The sequence below is a fragment of the Branchiostoma belcheri genome, unplaced genomic scaffold, assembly GCF_001625305.1.
Source record: "Branchiostoma belcheri isolate BF01 breed outbred unplaced genomic scaffold, Haploidv18h27 scaffold25, whole genome shotgun sequence".
Classification (NCBI taxonomy): Eukaryota; Metazoa; Chordata; class Leptocardii; order Amphioxiformes; family Branchiostomatidae; genus Branchiostoma; species Branchiostoma belcheri.
This window is the reverse complement of record NW_017803854.1, coordinates 89,490-108,814: the sequence shown is the minus strand read 5'-3', so window position 1 is coordinate 108,814 and position 19,325 is coordinate 89,490. Positions and strand designations below refer to the sequence as shown.

Below are 19,325 nucleotides of genomic sequence, written 5' to 3'. Positions count from 1 at the left end.
AGTGTGTCAATGTTTAGTTTAGTGGCTAAATGTGGCTATTTGTTTGAATTATGGCTATTTATAATGTAGCTGTAGCATACATGTACCTAAAGTGTATAATGGGAAATATAAAATGGATACTACCGGTAGTATTTGGGAAAGATAAAAAAAGAAATAAAATATCTGTTAAAATAGTTAATTCTTTTGCCAATAACCTTTAAACATTCCTGGAAATTTGTCTAATTAGTTAAAATTAGTTAAAAGCAAATATTTAGGATATTGTAAATTTCAAGCTCTAAATAACTTCCATATCAGCCAGACACAACAGAATGCCCAGCACAGTGGTAAGCTGTGTGCCCTGAACTCTAAGAAAACAATGGGATCTGAACAGAGCACCCTGATTTAAACCACTCTTTGGAACTTTGAAAGATGAATAAAAGTGAAATCAGTTGGATCGGAGTCTTGTCAACTGACAGTTTGTTGTTCGTACAGTAAAGATGTGTATCTTGCAAAATTATACAAATAATTTTTAAGAGATGTAAGAGAAGTTGCTCATGTAGTAATGGTCCTTTCAGTTCAATAAGTGTCCAATATAATGTCTTATATCATTTTGTAACTTAACTTAATGGATTGCTTACTACATGGTTGTAGTCTCAAATTTTTATTTTTATTTTTTTTTCGCCCGCCCGCTCCATTTTTTTTCTAGAAAAATCCGTTAACCAAGAAATTAAATTGGTGTGGCCTTACAAGCTCTAATATTTTTACGACAAGAACAAGAATGGTACAAGTGAGAATCCTGAGATCTGCTAAGATACAGTATAGAAGTCTTGACTACAGATAAACATACAACTATGCTCTTGATGAAAGTTGAGCTGCCTTGGTCTTGTTTCTTACTCCGAGGTCCCAAGATGTCGGCATGTCTTGACTTACAGTTGAGTATCTTCACTGTTTGGTTTGCTGGGCCACTGTGTTTTCTTCTGTGTTAAACTGGTGGATAAAAACCAGTGGTTAGCCAAAAACATGTTACATGTGTACTTCCTTAGGGTGGAATAAACTAACCTCGCGCTTTATGCAATAGAATAGAATTTAAGTATAGATACAGTAGACACCAATTGCATCAAGGCCAATCACATTAGACGATCAGGGATCTGCATAGAATGCTGAAAACCCAAAACATTTCCCATTCACTCTATAATAGATGGACTGGTATAACTGCATTCATAATAAGCATATACTAGTAGCCTATCATAATGCCATAAATTGGACTTTGGCATTAAAAAAAAGAGAAAATGAATCTGTTCACATATACTGAACTTCTTACAATACATCATCCTTTTATAACTTGCCACGAATTTGTATCTGCTACAATTGTGGCACAATAAAGTCACAAAATAAATCTAAGTTGTTGCTGAAAACTAAACTCACGATGATTCCCCTCCAGTACAGCACTGCTGCAGCAACCAACAGGGCCAGCAGGACGGCGGCGATGGCCCAGAGCAGGCGCGCACGGCCCCGCACGGTCGGCTTCACCAGACCCACCAGCCTCCGTGTCTGGCTGACGCTCTTCTCAGCTGGGGGGGACAGACACGGTCAAACATTATACTAATTACTAATTACTACAGCGCTGACCCAGAGCAGGCGCGCACGGTCGGCTTCACCAGACCCACCAGCCTCCGTGTCTGGCTCACACTCTTCTCAGCTGCATGGGGGGGACAGAGACGGTCAAACATTATACTAATTACTACAGAGACGGTCAAACATTGTACTAATTACTAATTACTACAGCGCTGGCCCAGAGCAGGCGCGCACGGCCTCGCACAGTCGGCTTCACCAGACCCACCAACCTCCGTGTCTGACTCACAATCTTCTCAGCTGGGGGGGACAGAGACGGTCAAACATACTAATTACTACAGCGCTGGCCCAGAGCAGGCTGAGGGTGAGATGGGTTAGGTTACTTAGAAGGGGGCAGAATGGAGCAATCTCCAAGCTAGGGCTACAACAACTTTATTTGTTCAACCAGGTATCACACTCAGGCCACTCTGGCCTGTTTTTCAGGAAATCCTGGTACAAAAGCACAGACAAACACCTAACAGTTAAACAGATTACAATACATCCAAAAGTCTAAAAATAGCACATAGATAAAACTAATCTTAAATACAATTCTATAAAAACTGTTTAAAAGTTCTGAGACTGGGCTGCTGTCGTTGTTGTAGGGGGAGTGAGTTCCAGAGATAAGGTCCATAGTACTGTAAGCTGTTCCTGTATGAAGTGACTCTAGCTGGGGGACAGGAGAGTAGGTGGGGGTCATAGTCCCGTAGCCGTTTTAACTCTGACCGAGTAGTGCGTACACTCAGTGTAGGTGGAGCTTCCCATTTGAACAACGATGTCATGTACACAGGCGCACATCCACAGACTGCCTTAAAGACAGAGACAAGAGAAGCTACTTCTGCCCGTTTACGCACAGGGTCTGTCCCTGCCTCTGCTCGCAAGATGTTAACGGGGACATGGTCTCGGAGTTTGTGGCCTGTGATGAGCCTTGCAGCTCTGTTTACCAGTCTGTCCAGCTGTGATGTCAGAGTTTTGTTGCTCTGTACAAGACTTGGTAGCCACGCTGTAGCACAGTAATCCAGATGAGATAGTACTAGTGTCTGGTACATGGTCTGCAACACTTCCTTTGTAACAAAGGCTCTGGCACGTCTCATTGCACCGAGTCCGCTGAGAAGCTTCTTCGTGATCCTTTGCACGTGTGCTGACCACCTGAGTGAGGGGTCCAGAGTGATACCCAGGTAGGTGATCGAGTCAACCTGCTCATAAACGTTCGTGCCGTCGGTTATGTTGACGGATGTCCCGGCATGCCTCAGTTTCTGAGGGAGCCCAAAGAGCATCGCTTTGGTCTTGTCTGGGTGAAGCAGTAACTTGTTTACATTCAGCCATTTCACTACTCTCTTCATGTCCATAGAGACAGTCTCTTCACAGGCCTTCACGGAGTCGGCCGAGTAGTACAGGACTGTGTCATCAGCATACATGTGAATACTGCACTAGGCTGTGTAGGGTATGTGATACTATACGGAAAAAATTGATTACTAGTAGGTACAGGTCCAAAATACCTAATCCCTCAGTACTAGTACTGTACCTGTGTAAAGTTACACTAATATTATGCTTATTTGTGGCCTAAAAAAGGGTCCCAGAGACAGTGTGTTTGTGTTACAGACTGTGTTAACTACCCTGAAAGATCTGTTGTGTATTAGATATGCTCATTGTCCTTCTAAATGTCACTTTGGTCAGGTTTGAGTCACCTAAGACCATTTAACTGTTTAACATTTAACCCAGAACTGTCAAAAGAGATTGATATATGTGTCATGCATTGTTATTAAGGGGAGAACATACTTTCAGGTAAGTACAATTGTACAGTACTTCTAAAAAGTAAAAGATACAACTGACAAGTTTTGATCAAATTTTCCTCTACTAGTTACACACTTAATTAATGTTTTTTATTGTCCAAACAGTACCCAACAGGACACAACGTCCGGGCGCATGTTCAGACATGTACCGGGTACGACTCGGAATCGAACCCGGGTCTCCCCGGTTCATAGTCGATTGCTCTAACCACTACACCACCCGACGCCACGATAAAATGATAATGAATGAATGAATGAAAATAATTACATATCTGTGCTATTTGAAAGGGACAGCAGTGAACAGGTAGTGAGTTAATGACATTTGACTGGAGGCATGCACAGTCCTTGGACACGAACAATGGTTTCACCGCTTCCGTGTCTTAATTACAGGTGTGTGCGAGCAAAGTGCCTAATCACCTGAATAATGCATATCCTTTCCCTCAGGCACTCACACCTGGTTTTCTTTCATGGTATTCAATTACAGACACCAGACCTACAACTGTACATTTTTCTAGTAGTACATTACACCAAATGTTTTCAAATTCATCTAAAGGAGGTGCTACAAAAGTCAATGTGGGGCCAAACCAAGAGGCACTAATCTGGTAAAAAGTAATAAATGTCTCTAACATTCCAGAACTTACTACCTGGCTGAGTATTCTATATGATGTTTTATGTCATACCTGGGCCGCGATTGTGTTCGATACGGGTGTTCCAGCCCTATATTATATATATATTTATTCTGTTCTGTTCTACTCTTTAATTTTTTTATACTCTTAAAAGTTACATAGCTTGCCATATTGGCCGTTAACTTTGACTAAATCATTCAAAAAGCTTGTTTGTTTTGCTGATAGTCTATATAACTTATAAGTTATAACCAATGGGATTTAGGTGGAAAAAATAACCTCCTTGTCCTATGAAATCTGACATGTTGGACATGCTTTGCAACTAAATATCACGCAATTTAGGTTGCCATATTTTTGCCTACTGCAATGTGATTTGGATGTTGACTGTCCTAGAATTGTACCCTCTACCAAGGAGGTTCGAGGTTAAAAATCAAATGCCTAAATGCCTCTGCTAGCCTGGCTATTAAATCTGGGGCATGACCCCATCAGGTCCCTTGGGGTCGTTGTTGATTTTTAAATAGTGTGTCATAAAAATACGTCAGGCAGCTGGTGACAAGGGTTAGCGGAACATATCAAGTTGTTGTCAAATATTTTCACAGAAATTCCTTACGCCGAGTATGGACATAAATGCCACGCCCATTTAAGTAAACCATCCATCCATAGCGCTAGTGTTAGGATGTGTACTCAAAACAAGTAAGGAACAACAAAGAAACTACATTACCTAAAGCAACGAAAGCTACCGAACCTACTTTTACTTGCCTCGACTATGGCAATTATTAGATACAAAATGTGCTACATATACCCGAGATATTTTCAAATGCCGACAAATATTTTAGGGAATCTTGGTCCCCGTCCTTTGTTTGTATACTGTCGCCCGTTCCTATTTCTAATTCAATAATGGAATTTGAGGCGAAACTATACATTCGTGTCTTCCCAAAGTCTCTTTATAGTAAGAATAGATAGATGTTAGTATAAGAAGGGACTTGATAGTGGAAAATGAGCAATATTTTAAACGTTATATGGAGTTACCGGTGTACAAGGAAGCCCTGTTCCGAAGGGTCGACTGTGCCTCTTCCGCGATCCTGCTCAAATCCTCCTCGGTCAGATCGTAGTTTTTGTGGGGGGTGGAGTAGACCTGAGGCAGTGCACCCCTCGGGGTGGCCCCCAGGGGGCTGGCGGGAAGTTCCCCGGGGGTCAGGCGACGTGTGACCGGCGTGGAAGGCGCCTGGACCACGGTAGTCGTGACGGTCTGCACGGTTTTGCGCGAACTTTTCCTAGCTGGCGCCATTTTGGAAATGGAGTGGATGTCGGGAAGGCGGGGGCGCCAAAGGGGTGTTTGGGGATAACGTTCGCTCGCCAGTCTGTCGAGGGTCAAATAGGGGTTTTCAGGTACCTGTATGTTCAAAGTAATAAAATCGCAAAACTTGGTAGTGGCCTGCCCGAATGCTCTGTCGAGTATCCGAGTCGACTTTTTCCGACCACAAAAGCCTGGTAGCCTGCTTACCAAACCTATTATAGCACCCGAGTCCTACATCCTCTCCGCAAATACAGGATGTAGGACTCGGGAGCTATAATAGGTTTGGTAACCAGGCTAGTTGATTTGCACATTACACTTTATCTGCTTTCCCATGCATTTATACTAACGTTATAAACCTTTCAAGCACATGAACATGATTTGTGCTGTAGATTTCGCATGCAATGAATTTTGTACGGATAAATGAACATGAACGGTATGCCTAAATACCTCAACCGACCTCAACCGGCCTCAACCGACCGCGTAATGGGTTAATATGCAGTATACATGGGCTAACAACCTTTTCCAACGCTCTGGATACATTGTCTATGCTTGTATGAATGGAAAAAACACTGTAACTCTGACGATTTTACCAGTTTTTAAAAGTTATTCATCGTTGGGCCATCGTTGGGCCTGCATGGGGAATCTCTGGACACTTTTTGCTTTATACAGGCAGCAGAACGCAAATATGTTGGTTTATAAATCATCATGATTAAAGCACAAATACTATCATAACCAACTCATAATAGCTATATCATATGATAGGTAAGTAATTCCTATATTAAGTAGGCAGTCAGTTAGATGGAAAGAAAAGCCTCAGGCGATACTAATTGTGCTAATAAATGTGAAGGTAAAGATTATGCATTTTTGCTTTGCTTTGCTTTGCTTTGCTTTGTACATGTACTTCTCATACTTTTAAAGCCCTTTACGCTCTAATAGTTGATAATCACCGACCCGAAACAGGCCTTTATGCAACTTTTGAATTTCTCAGAGTGACGGAAGTGGTACGACTGGTGTGATCACAGGTTACTATTAATAAAACACAGGTCTGTACCGAACAAGGACCGGTGAGACTCCGCTCCATTTGTTCAGATACGAGACTCAAACTAAGGATTTCGTCCCCTTTTTCTACATCGGTAGGTCATCTTTATTATATACTTTTAAAGGCAAGGTCCGAGACGCCAGGCCTTTAATGCATGTGGATATCTGGCAGCTTAGGTCTTCAGCAGACAGAAGAAGGGCGCGGCAACTACTAGTAACTGATGACGTGGCTTTAACACGCCACGTTACATAGACATGTGGTAGGCGTGTGGGCACCTGTGACACTAAACGTTGCCGTCATCAAAGTGGCATATCATCCATGTGACGACTTTTCTCGACCAACATACCTCTACAGACGAGTAATCGCAAACCGTATGTACAACTCTGTCATTTTGTTAACAGACTACAAAATTTGCTGTACAAAGTAGCCCGAGGCATTTAAGGCTAGTACTGTTTCTCAAAGCGCTTTGTTTGTTGTCGTTATTCCGAATATGCTTAGTGAAAAGTTAGGATGATGCTAGTACTCCCATGCTAGCTATATTTATGTTAACCGAAGGAAAACATATTGTTTTTACTCAGTTTCTTCCCCCTCTTCTGTTCCAAATACTATGACCTGGCCAATGATGGCATGATTTGTTGACGTCTGTCACTATGGTGACTGCTGTTGGGTTACATCATGTTGCAATTTCATGGTCTGCTTTGCTCCTGTCACCATATACTCGTAGTACATGTATGTGAATATGTCTGAGTAAAAATTAACAGGGCAGACCATGTCCGAAGGTAAACATTATGCATTTGCTTTGCAAATGTTACTTCTCTAGTTCATTCTTTCCTTCTTTTCCAGGGTTGATCGCAACAGAGACCAGCGAATGAAAGAACATGGAAAGTAACAACACAAAAAGCACCAGATCGTGGGTAGGTGTGTTGTTCCTGCTACTGTCCGCCACCTTTGACAGCCTGTCCAATGAGTTTGTCACCCTCGCCAGCAACGAGGGAATACCGGGGCTTCAGATGTTGTTTCTCAACAGACTGTCACTCCTGATTCTGGTGATCATCGCTTGGCCGGTCTTCCGACCGAAACTGTCGGCACTAAGCTGCAAACAGCTCGCGGTATTCATTCTCATCACAGCTGCGCATAATCTGGAGCTAGGACTTGTATTCCTTTCCCTCACCTACACGGTCCCTGGGATAACCCACACCATACGCCAGGGAACTGAGACGATTCTTACGGTCATCATCAGCTTTTTTCTTCTCGGAGAAGTTCTCGGACTGTTGGACTTCTTCGGGATCTTCCTGAACTTCGTCGGCGTCGTCGCCATCGGATTCAATCTCATGTTCGGGACTGGAAAACGGATCAGCGTGAACGTTTTGACGTTCGCTCTTCCGCTGTTGGCGGCCGCCGTAGGGTCACCCTTAAACGTGTTCGACAAGTTTCTCCTTGACCGCCAAGATGTTCACATTCTGATCCTTTTACTCGGTATCTCGTCGACGGGAACTCTTTACCTGTCCGCGCTGGCGCACACTTTAGAAACACCCGTGTGGAAAATGTCGTGGCAAACTGCAGCTTATCTCGTAGGCCTGAATGTCTCGTACGTGTTTTCGTTAGTGTTGTGGTACTGCGGCATGTACTTAGAAAATGTAGGCGTGGCCACTGCTATCAGAGTGATGACCGTGCCCATCACCATTGTTCTTGACTACTTCGTCCTATCTAAGACTCCCGGTGCACTGAAACTTGCGGGCGGAGCTCTGGTTTTTGCAGGCTCGATGACAGTAAGTGTGGTCACCGTTTGGAGAAACTGGAAAGCTGAAAAGAGGGACAGACTTTTGCAAGAACTCAACTTTGACGTCCCCACAAAAGACAGATAAATGTCTAAGTTACATCTAACTGTAAACACTACTAGTGTGTTGATGTGAATGGTACGGATGTAAGAGTTTTAGTCATCACTACGTACGACTTAGGTAGTTTCAAGTTTATGTTTACGTGAATTTATAATAAAATGCCACCAACATCACACTGCCACATACGTGAGAGGTCAGATGGGCTAGGGTTAGCGTTAGGGTTGGTATTAGAGTAAGGCTGGGGTTAGAGTTGGGATGATTGTTCAGGACTAGGGTAAGACTTCCGATTAGGGTTAGGTTAGGTTTAGTCTCCTGACATCACGGACAAAACCCCTCCCACCTCTTGCATGTCTCAGGTACATTGGAAACGTGAGAGGTCAGGTGTTTAGGGCTAAGGTTAGGGTTAGGGTTGGTATTAGAGTTAGGGTTAGGGTTAGAGTTGGGATCATTGATCAGGCCCAGGGTTAGACTTACGATTATGGTAAACCCCTCCCATTGTCTCAGGTATATTGGAAACCCCCTTGAAGTAGTGTCAGAGTCATATTTGGCAGGATCATGTATTTGGCTTGACACCGTGCCCAGGCGGCGACATCCATGCAATCAAATCGCTACAAAAGCGACACCATATTGTAAATAACTGACATATTTCCTGAACTAGAGGTCGGAGATCTCATGTCTTCGTCAGAGGTACATTGTTCTAGAGAAATGAACATGTGTATTCTTTACTTTTTAATAACCAATGTGGTCTAGAGTAAAAGAATCTCTGTACTCCTTTTTTATGCTACGGAAACTCTGAAAGGGTTTGCCACTGATTTTACAGACGCACTTTCGCCGTTTTAGGCCCCCCTAAGTTATTTAAGTTTGGACTGATACTGAAAAAAAAAACTGTTACAAGAAATTCTGCTTACTGTTTGTTTGTTTGTTTTTGTTTGTTTCGCATAACCGGTAAACCGCCTTCAGGCGTAACACACCAGTTTTGTACATGTGCGCACATGTACAAGCTGCGTTAGACCGGACTGTAAGGTTTTTGAACCACTCACACCGGGAAGATCCCCTACTCTTTTCGATAAGTGCGGTGGGTTCTTTAACGTGCATGGGGTGTGGATCTCCCAAACACGGGACCTCCATTTAACGTCCTATCCGAGGGACGTCCCTAACCGAAGCTAGGTACTCATTTTCACCTGAGTGAAGTGAGGAAAGTCGTGTAAAGTGCCTTTCCCAAAGGCACAAGATCGGTGACATGGGCAGGGTTCCAACCCACAACCTCTGGGGTGTGAGCCGAACGCGCTACCGACTGCGCCACACGACCCCACATTCATACTGTATTATGAATATGAGGAAATTGTCACGAAAGTGTCGCAAAATTAATCAACAGAAGATGTGATGAAAGGAAAGAATCAAAACAGGGCGACTACTGCTGTTTTGTTGAATTTTTATGACGAATAGAAGACTTGTTACTTGTTACACTTTGTTTTTTTTATTCAATTTGTGTCCTAACATTTGGATTTCTACAGTTAGTATATTCCAAATCTAGGCATCTTTTTTTTCGGCCCTTCATGTTTTTATCGCGCTTTCACATTGAATCTAAGGTCTCCAGTGGACGTCATCCATAGCAATTACTTGGTGTGGCCTTAGAAAATAACCTGACACATGTCCAACCTATCCTCCTCCTGCTGAAGTTATAATGAACAATCCCTCAAACAATCTCTGGACACTTTTTGCTTTATACAGGCAACAGAACACAAAGATGCTGGTTTATAAATCGCACAAATACTATCATAAGGCCACACCAATTTAATTTGTTGGTTCTCGGATTCGCCTCTTCGTTTTTTTCTGATTTGCAAAAAAAAAAAAATTAGATTCTGGTCCTGAATCAACTGAAAAATGCTCATGTTTTGCCCCCCCCCCCAAACAGTTGAGGAAATTCCTTTTCTTCCTATAGCTAGTTGTTACAGTTTTCCCATCTATCATTGCAGTGGTTTGATTAAAAGTTCAAAATTCAATGTTTAAATTTTAACCCAGCCTTTTGTGTTGACTTCATGGCTCATTTTGTAGCATTTAAGCCTATAATAGGATGCCTAGACCTGTTTTTTTTTTTTCGCCCTGTCGCTTCATATTTTTTCTGAAAAAATCCGAGAACCAACAAATTAAATTGGTGTGGCCTAACCAACTCATAATAGCTATATACCGAGTGTTTACCAGCGCTAGCCTGATATCCAAGCTGCTAAGCACGTACGCCTACCGGCTTGACCTCCATTGACCTCAAGGAGGAACGCTCCGCGGAACCAACCAACGAACTTCGGGGGGTGGCTGGACAGATCATTTTTTTTCAATAGTTGGATGTCGACCCCTTCATGCTTTTAAATTTCATTCATACAAGCATAGACAATGTATCCAGAGCGTTGGAAAAGGTTGTTAGCCCATGTATACTGCATATTAACCCATTACGCGGTCGGTTGAGGTCGGTTGAGGTCGGTTGAGGTATTTAGGCAGACCCAAAATGAAAACAGATGATAGGTAAGTAATTCCTATATTAAGTAGGCAGTCAGTTAGATGGAAAGAAAAGCTTCAGGTGATACTACTAGTAATTGAGCTAATGAATGTGAAGGTGAAAATTATGCATTTTTGCTTTGCTTTGCTTTCTACTTCTCATACTTTTACCACTCTTTACGCTGTAATAATCACCCACCCGAAACAGGCCTTTAGGCAACCTACTAACCTACTGAATACCTATGAAAGTTTTACGACTGGTAAAAAGTGTGTCATCACAGGTTACTACTAAACACATGTCTGCACCGCCTCGCGCAGGGACCATTGAAACTCCGCTCCATTTGTTCAGATACGAGACTCAAACTAAGGATTTCACCCATTTTTTTTCCACATCGGTAGGTCATCTTTTTTTTCTCCTTTTAAAGGCAAGGTCCTTTTACTTGATCGAGACGCCAGGCTAGGCATTCAGTGCATGTGGATATCTGGCAGCTTTGGTCTTCAGCAGACAGAAGAAGGGCGCGGCAAATAACTGGTAGGAGTGTGGTGGACACCTGTGGCATTAAACGTTGGCGTCATCAACGTGGCATATCATCCATGTGACGACTTTTCTAGACCGAGATACCTCTACGGACGAGAAATCGCGTACGATATGTACAACGGAGCACAACTCTGGCATTTTGTTAACAGACTACTAAATTTGCTGTACCCCGAGGCATGTCTGCTCAAAGCAGTGAAAGTGAAAAGTTCATGATGCTAACGTACTCCCATGCTAGCTATATTTCATTCTTTCCTTCTTTTCCAGTGTTGATCGCAGCAGAGACCGGCGAATGAAAGAACATGGAAAGTAACAACACAAAAAGCACCAGATCGTGGGTAGGTGTGTTGTTCCTGCTACTGTCCGCCACCTTTGACAGCCTGTCCAATGAGTTTGTCACCCTCGCGAGCAACGAGGGAATACCGGGGCTTCAGATGCTGTTCCTCAACAGACTGTCACTCCTGATTCTGGTGATCATCGCTTGGCCGGTCTTTCGACCGAAACTGTCGGCACTAAGCTGCAAACAGATCGCGGTATTAATTCTCATCACTGCTGCGCATAACCTGGAGATCGGACTTGTATTCCTTTCACTCACATACACGGTCCCTGGGATAGCCCAGACCATACGCCGGGGAACTGAGACGATTCTTACGGCCATCATCAGCTTTTTTCTTCTCGGAGAAGTTCTCGGACTGTTGGACTTCTTCGGGATATTCCTGAACTTCGTCGGCGTCGTTGCCATTGGATACAATCTCATGTTCGTGACTGGAAAACGGATCAGCGTGAACGTTTTGACGTTCGCTCTCCCGCTTTTGGCGGCCGCCGTAGGGTCACCCTTGAACGTGTTCGACAAGTATCTCCTTGACGGGCAAAATGTTCACCTCCTGGTCCTTTTACTTGGTATCTCGTCGACGGGAACTCTTTACCTACCCGCACTGTCGTACGCTTTAGAAACACCCCTGTGGAAGATGTCGTGGCAAACTGCGGCTTACCTCGTAGGCATGAATGTCTCGTACGTGTTTTCGTTTGTGTTGTGGTTCTGCGGCATGTACTTAGAAAATGTAGGCGTGGCCACTGCTATCTTAGTGATGACCGTGCCCATCACCATTGTTCTCGACTACTTCGTCCTATCTAAGACTGCCGGTGCACTGAAGCTTGCGGGCGGAGCTCTGGTTTTTGCAGGTTCGATGACTGTAAGTGTGGTCACCGTTTGGAGAAACTGGAAAACCGAAAAGAGGACCAGACTTATGCAAGAACTCAATTTTGACGTCCCCACAAAAGACAGATAAATGTCTAAGTTACATCTAACTGTAAACACTACTAGTGTGTTGATGTGAATGGTACGGATGTAAGATTTTTAGTCATCACTACGTACTATCTAATTAGTTTCAAGTTTATGTTTTACGTGAATTTATAATATAATCCCACCAACATCATGTTGCCACATACGTGAGAGGTCAGGTGGGCTAGGGTTAGCGTTAGGGTTGGTATTATAAGGCTGGGGTTAGAGTTGGGATGATTGTTCAGGACTAGGGTAAGACTTCCGATTAGGGTTAGGTTAGGTTTAGTCTCCTGACATTACGACAAAACCCCTCCCACCCCTTGTCTCAGGTATATTGGAAACGTGAGAGGTCAGGTGTTTAGAGCTAATGTTAGGGTTGGTATTAGAGTTAGGGTTAGAGTTAGAGTTGGGATCATTGTCCAGGCCCAGGGTTAGACTTACGATTATGGTAAATTGTCTCAGGTATATTGGAAACCCCCAAGTATAGTGTCGGAGTCATATCTGGCAGGATCGTGTATATGGCTTGACACCGTGCCCAGAGGGTGACATTCCATACAATCAAACCGCTATAAAAGCGACACCATAACTGACATACTTCCTGAATTACAGAATGTGATAATACTAGTACTCCCCTTTAGAAAACACAATAGATTAGCTTTAGTGTCATTGTGGACTAGCTCTGTTAGGATTATATTTTAGTATTATAGTTCATGTATCTACCCCTGTTATTTCTTCTTTGCCAATACATTAAACCATTTACAGTTGTTGAGCAATAAAGTTGATTATGAGCCTTATGAGACGTTATAAGTGTGTGATACCAACATGCCAATCGTCAGTGAAGGTTAGACATCCAGGTAATAAGATACGCCAAAGAAAGGCTACCTAAGTAACTGGATATGATTTTAAAAACGGTCAGACGTTTCAAGTAGCATCCACTAACTTTCGTCAGACTCGCCTAAGTTTTGTTTCCTTTTGGACTTCAATCAATAGCTATAGTTCGTGCTTACAAACCTGCGTTTCTGCGTAAGTGTCTAGTGTCACCGACGAAAGGTACATGTAGTGGATGCTACCTGAAACGTCTGACCGTTTCCAAAATCACATTCAGTTGCTTGAGTAACTTTTCAAGTTGGCGCAGCAGCAATTGCCAATGGTTTCTGCATTTCGCTCCTTGCTCACTAGATGTCTCTGCAAACCGTTTAGACTATCATTCCGAGTAGTTTGTATAAGACTATGATTGTGATAGCTTAGTTTTGTAGTATTGTTGTATTACTGCCACACATTGTACCATGTACGATTGTCGAGCAATAAAGTTCATTCATTCATTCATTCTGAGGAGGCCCTTTTTCTTCCAGATACCATAGACGCGTAAAGATTATCGAGTTAAAGTCTGGGAACAGAAGGGAGTAATAAGATAAGATAAAATGGCACCGGCACCGCCAAAGAAAAGTAAAGCCCAACAGGGAGTTAAATAGTGGAATTCACGAGTTATCACAGCTTGACGCGAATAAAGACACTGTTTTACTTTATTTCACTCCGTAGAGCTTTCATCTTTTTGGTCTATCTTTGATTTCATTCCGTTTTCTAAAGTCTTATTTGTCGTGAAAGTGACATAGAATTCTTAAAATTAATCATAAATTTTCGCCCCCCTCCCACACTTCGGCTTGTGTTTACATTTCGCGGTTGCCGCCGTGCCGTTGCTAGGGCATCCCCGGATATGCAAATTTTAGAACGTTCCACTCGTTTCAGTAGGTAACTTAGATTTCTTGACAACAAGAACATTTAGACAAGAACTATTCATAGTGCAAAAAATAGTTTTTATATAATTTTACAAAAGGTATATAACACTAACTGTGATTTTAAAACGTCAAAACAATCGGTAAGTGGTAGAAATATTTCCCGAATAGACAAGTTCACCCCCGCCCGAAAGTAAGTGGACTCCGCGCAGCGCACTTAGCAACGAATCAGGAGACTTCCCCACCATTTGCACTCCGACCGCCAAGGAAGTTGGATCGTGCCACAGAGCTCCGAGGAATCTTCTTGTGTCTGTGACTGAATCAACAACTGTTCTGTAAGTTTTACAGATATTACGATGTTCCTAAAACATTCACAGGCATTTCTAGCAGCAACTACCGGAGTTTTACCGTACGTTTAGGTGAAAATTCCGCGACGTCTGCAGTTTTCTTTTCCAACGAAATCCAAGGGTGGTTTTGGGGAGGGCCAGGATTTTTTTTACCGAATAGTTGATTTAGGAATTTTCTGTAGGTCATAATGATTCATAAAGAATTCCTTTCGTGATTGTTGGCACAGCAAACGAAGTATTGAAACGCTACGGAGGTCAGTAAGTAAACTAACCGCACAGTCAACACATCTACACAGGCAGACAACCCGATTGACTCGCTAGCTTTGCAGCGGTGGTGGGGAGGGGGGCTTCGTAAATTACTTTATCAATATCAGAACTTTCCCCATAATCTAAACTACTGATAATGTCAGGGAATAGGTTTATTGAATAATCAGATGTAGTCATAGGAAGATGGCTGTTTCATCCACACTGTTACAACTAGTGCTGAGTACCTAAACCTACATTTAGATTCAGGTACGGATTCAAGTCCAGAGGTTTAGGTTCAGTTCCGGACTCGTATTAAAGTCCGGACCTAAACCCATGGCATATACAAAAATGCATTCCGGAATCGGTTAGTGAATCATCATTGAAAAAAAAACCTAAAGTTTAGATTTTATTTTACTTGAACCTAAACATTTTTACAAGTTCAGAACCGGTCCAGTGAACCGGTACACAGCACTAGTTACAACTACTGTGTTTATTCATGTTTTGAATGAATGTTTAAGATGTCTGTTTCTTTCTTCCCCAGGAGAGTATAAATGTTCAGCCTGGGCAGGATGGCCGTTCGCGGCTTCTTGGGCACCGTCCAACCTGCCCAGGCATTTGCTAACTTCAGTACCTTCACGGTGAATCCTGGTAAGATGGTCTCTTCTTCTAGATCTCCTGTTATGCTGTGGTTTGTTTGTTTTGTCTGGCCAGTATAGAACCGATAGTCATATGGGATAAGTGCTAAAATTCTGTATTTGTTAAGAACTTTTTCTAGAGCTCTACTCCCATGTCAAAACAATCTCTATCTCAGTTGACGCTCTAATTTTTCAGGTGCTTAAGTTTAAATTACATGGTTTTTGGACTTCTTACACCTGGTGACCCGAACATTGAACCCAAACCTTAGTCCTTCATAATACAGGAAGAAACTTTCAAAAGACTCTTATGTGTGCTGTACTTCCACTGAAACAATATATTGTGGTTTCAGGCGAGTTTACAATTAGTTTGTGTACTTTCCTTCCAGTTTGGAAGAAGGCAGCGGTGAACCTGGCCATCTATACCACGAGCGGCGCTCTGTGCGTAGAAGGCCTTCACCTGGTGAGTAACGTTTCATCCTAATTCCCATGACTAGATCTCATACATATTATATAAAGGTAACAGATTACGCAACAACTGTGCATGCACAATATGAAGAAGTCAAACCCAGCAAAACTAGTACCATGCATGTTGTAGAATATAGTATAATGCTAGAGGTAGATATACCGCTGTAGTTTTCTTTCTTATGTTGTTTGTAACTGCAATTAGCCCTCGGGCAAGTATTTGCAATAAACTTTCATTATGTAGTTTTTTGCCTGAATCCTTGCTGAGACCAGATCAGAACTGAGACGGATTTCTGTTGTTCATTGTTTTTCTGGATCAGAACTGAGACAGATTTCTGTTGTTCACTGTTTTTGTAGTACCAGCTTCTGAAAGAGCAGAGGGAGAAGCCGGAGAAGAAGGAGCCCACCGAGCCCAGGGAGGAGCCCACACGAAAGGTTCCGAACAACTGGACTGGGTTTGCAGCCGATTACGTGAACGGCTACTGATTGTTAGTTTAATGCCTGGGAAATTAGGGAAGACAACAAAAAAAATCACTGTTTTGTATCATTGGCATCATTATGTGAGGTAAAACTTGACAGTGTAGTCTTTACATGTCAGACTGTTAGAAAAATGTATACCAATGTGATTGATATAATTTTTTACACTGTAACAAATGTATTGTTACTTACAGCTAGTGAGCTCACTTTAGATTTTGTGAACATTTCAATCTATTCAATCGTAAATCGTACAAAAGCAGGAAATGCAAATGCACTTTATTGAATTATGTATTCAATGTTTACAATTGGTTAAAAAAAACAGGACAAGTACACAGAAACACACTATATACAAATATGTACAAACACCATTCACTCTACAACAGGAAATAGCAGACATGGGTTTTCAAATATCAGCCATTTATAATCACTGTCATTGTAGAGTCTTACTGCACAATGTAAGCAAGGAGCTTTCATCACATGTGATGAAAGCTCCTTGATGTAAGTCACATCTCAGTCAGTTAATTATCATTGACAATGAAGGGTGGGTGAGTGTGCAAATCTTTTTAATACAAAATTTGTAATTCTTTAAAATTTCAGAAATTTCAAAAACATTCATGCCCATTTTGGTTTCGGAAGCCAAACATTAAAAAAAAACACCACGACCGCAAATTTGATATCCTACACTGGGAAGGACAAAAATTGTAATTGTAAAACTTAAGTTAAGTTCATCATCCCCAAATACAATTTATCGGCAAAATTGCACATTTTTATTATTATTATCATTTCTATTATTATTTTATCTCTAAATGTCACATGAAACATGTGGACTTTAACACAGATTGATAGAGCACTCACAGCAGCCCCACTCCAGTTAACCGGACCAGACAGTACTCTACACTGCAGCTGGGTGGGGAAGGGGCGGGCGGGGTCTACTCCACAGACGGTCCACACTCGGCCCTGCTTACTACCTCTACCTCCTCCTACTGCACCATCTGGCGGACATGACTCTGTAGTCCGGGGAGTTGACGTCGGGATATGGGTCCCATCCTCCCCGGACCCCACAGTCATGTCCGCTTGTCAGCAGTGGGGGAGGTAGGGCTAGTCTGCAGGGCCTTGTGTCTGTGCTGTCTGTGTGGGGAGATCTTGTACCAATCTGGAACCACCCTGGCTGAAGTGGAGATGTACTGTGTGGCCCTCTCTGACTGAAGTGGGTTTGCCTCATGTGCCATCTGTGACGAAACATTTTCATGTAGCATCTTTTCTCCATTTTCTTCCATCTTTTCCATTTTTATTGTCAGTGGCCAAACTTGCGACTGGTTCCTGGACTGGTTACTTCTTGTCTTTTTTGTTTTAACTTATTTTCTTTTCAATTTTTTTTTCTTCTCACACACCCAAACATCAAGCTCCAAACACCAGTCCACTGTTCCCCAACCCAAATTTTTCCTTTTTTGGGGGGAAATTTCTTTGAACAATGTTAAAATGGTCAAAATCTATTTTTACACTCACCCATTACTTTTGCTTGGATGATGGCACAATGTACTAATGTCTGGTATACTAGTAATTTTCTGAGATTATGGCAGTCATATTACCTTATGTATGACATATTTATATATACAAATGTATAGATGATGGCACTATTTTTGTACTTCATGCTTATCTGATGTGTACAGTCAATTTGGAATCCAAATATTTGTCAAACAACAATTTAGTAAGACCTTAAATTTTTAGATCTTAGCAGTACGCCTCACTGTACTGTGAGTACCAGGGTAAAATACAATATTGTCATTGTATATATTGTACAGTAATATAACATATATATTGACATGTACATATGTGTAGACAAGAGGATGTGTAAATAAGAATGTTACCGTACATACCTGTAGAAATGTAACGTTACATATGTTACAATACACAGAAATGTAATATGTTACAGTACATAGAAATGCATATGTTACCGTACATACGTGTAGAAATGTAACATTGCATATGTTACAATACACAGAAATGTAATAGAAATGTACATGTGTTACAGTACATAGAAATTTCACCATGTATCCTATGGCTGCGTAAGCCATATACAGAATATATGAATGTGCAGTATTATGATCAGCCTTCGTCATCTCGCAATAAAGAAAAAAAAAGTCTTCCCAAGTTTAAACAACCTTGTCTTTGTCATATTTGGTTGACAAATGTTTACTATAGGTTATATATCAGGGTAGGGAAGTGAGTGAGTGCATGAGTGAGAGTGAGTGAGTGAGTGAGAGTGTGAGTGTGTGAGTGAGTGAGTGAGTGAGTGAGTGAGAGTGATTGAGTGTGTGAGTGAGTGAGTGAGAAGTGAGTGAGTGAGTGGGTGAGTGAGCGTGAGTGTGGGTGACAAGTGAGTGAGTGAGTTAGAGTGAGTGTGAGTGAGTGAGTGAGTGAGTGAGTGAGCGTGAGTGTGGGTGAGAAGTGAGTGAGTGAGTGAGAGTGAGTGAGTGAGAGTGAGTGGGTGAGTGTGAGTGAGTGAGTGAGTGAGTGAGCGAGCGTGAGTGTGGGTGAGTGAGTGAGTGAGTGAGTGAGTGAGTGAGCGAGAGTGAGTGAGAGTGTGAGAAGTGAGTGAAACAGAAATGATTGAAGTAGAGTAGAAATGAAGGGACACTGAGGAAAGGCAACATTTAGGAAGACTCTGAATTCAGAGCAGAGGTTCATTCGACCTGGATTGCGAAGAACTAAAAGGCCTAGCCTCCTTCGCAGACTTGTTGGGGAACAGTGTTATTTTTTTTTCTGTGAGCAACACGAGTAATATGCCGCGGAGGGACAATTTTGCTGCCGAGGGAGTTTTTGCCACGGAGAGAAGGTTTCGCGTGAAACCTTCTCTCCACTGCAAAAACTCCTGCCCTTGTCCCTCTGCGGCATTGAAAGAAGCCAAATCGGCCAAATAGAGAGATAGCATGCCAGGGGAGTG

General features: G+C 42.4%; 2 protein-coding genes across 4 annotated transcripts; one reads left to right on the top strand and one right to left on the bottom strand.

Annotated features, from left to right (window-relative positions):
* Positions 1–725: 725 nt before the first annotated feature.
* LOC109471619 lies at positions 726–5,334 on the bottom strand. Of its 2 annotated transcripts, XM_019770964.1 has the most exons (3): positions 5,030–5,331; positions 1,405–1,550; positions 726–966 (listed from the first exon to the last, which is right to left on the bottom strand). In XM_019770964.1, exons 1-3 carry the CDS (start codon positions 5,286–5,288, stop codon positions 922–924), a joined length of 450 nt encoding a protein of 149 aa, XP_019626523.1. In that variant the 5' UTR covers positions 5,289–5,331; the 3' UTR covers positions 726–921. The 2 variants fall into 2 exon arrangements, with proteins under 2 accessions (XP_019626523.1, XP_019626525.1); XM_019770966.1 differs by lacking the exons at positions 726–966; positions 1,405–1,550 and adding an exon at positions 1,708–1,851 and having other exon boundaries at positions 5,030–5,334.
* A 1,049-nt stretch (positions 5,335–6,383) lies between these two features.
* Positions 6,384–8,491, top strand: LOC109471429. Of its 2 annotated transcripts, none has more exons than XM_019770713.1 (2): positions 6,384–6,430; positions 7,180–8,491. In XM_019770713.1, the coding sequence occupies exon 2, from the start codon at positions 7,215–7,217 to the stop codon at positions 8,199–8,201; it is 987 nt and encodes a 328-aa protein (XP_019626272.1). In that variant the 5' UTR covers positions 6,384–6,430; positions 7,180–7,214; the 3' UTR covers positions 8,202–8,491. The 2 variants fall into 2 exon arrangements, with proteins under 2 accessions (XP_019626272.1, XP_019626273.1); XM_019770714.1 differs by lacking the exon at positions 6,384–6,430 and adding an exon at positions 6,474–6,707.
* The last annotated feature ends 10,834 nt before the right edge of the window (positions 8,492–19,325 follow it).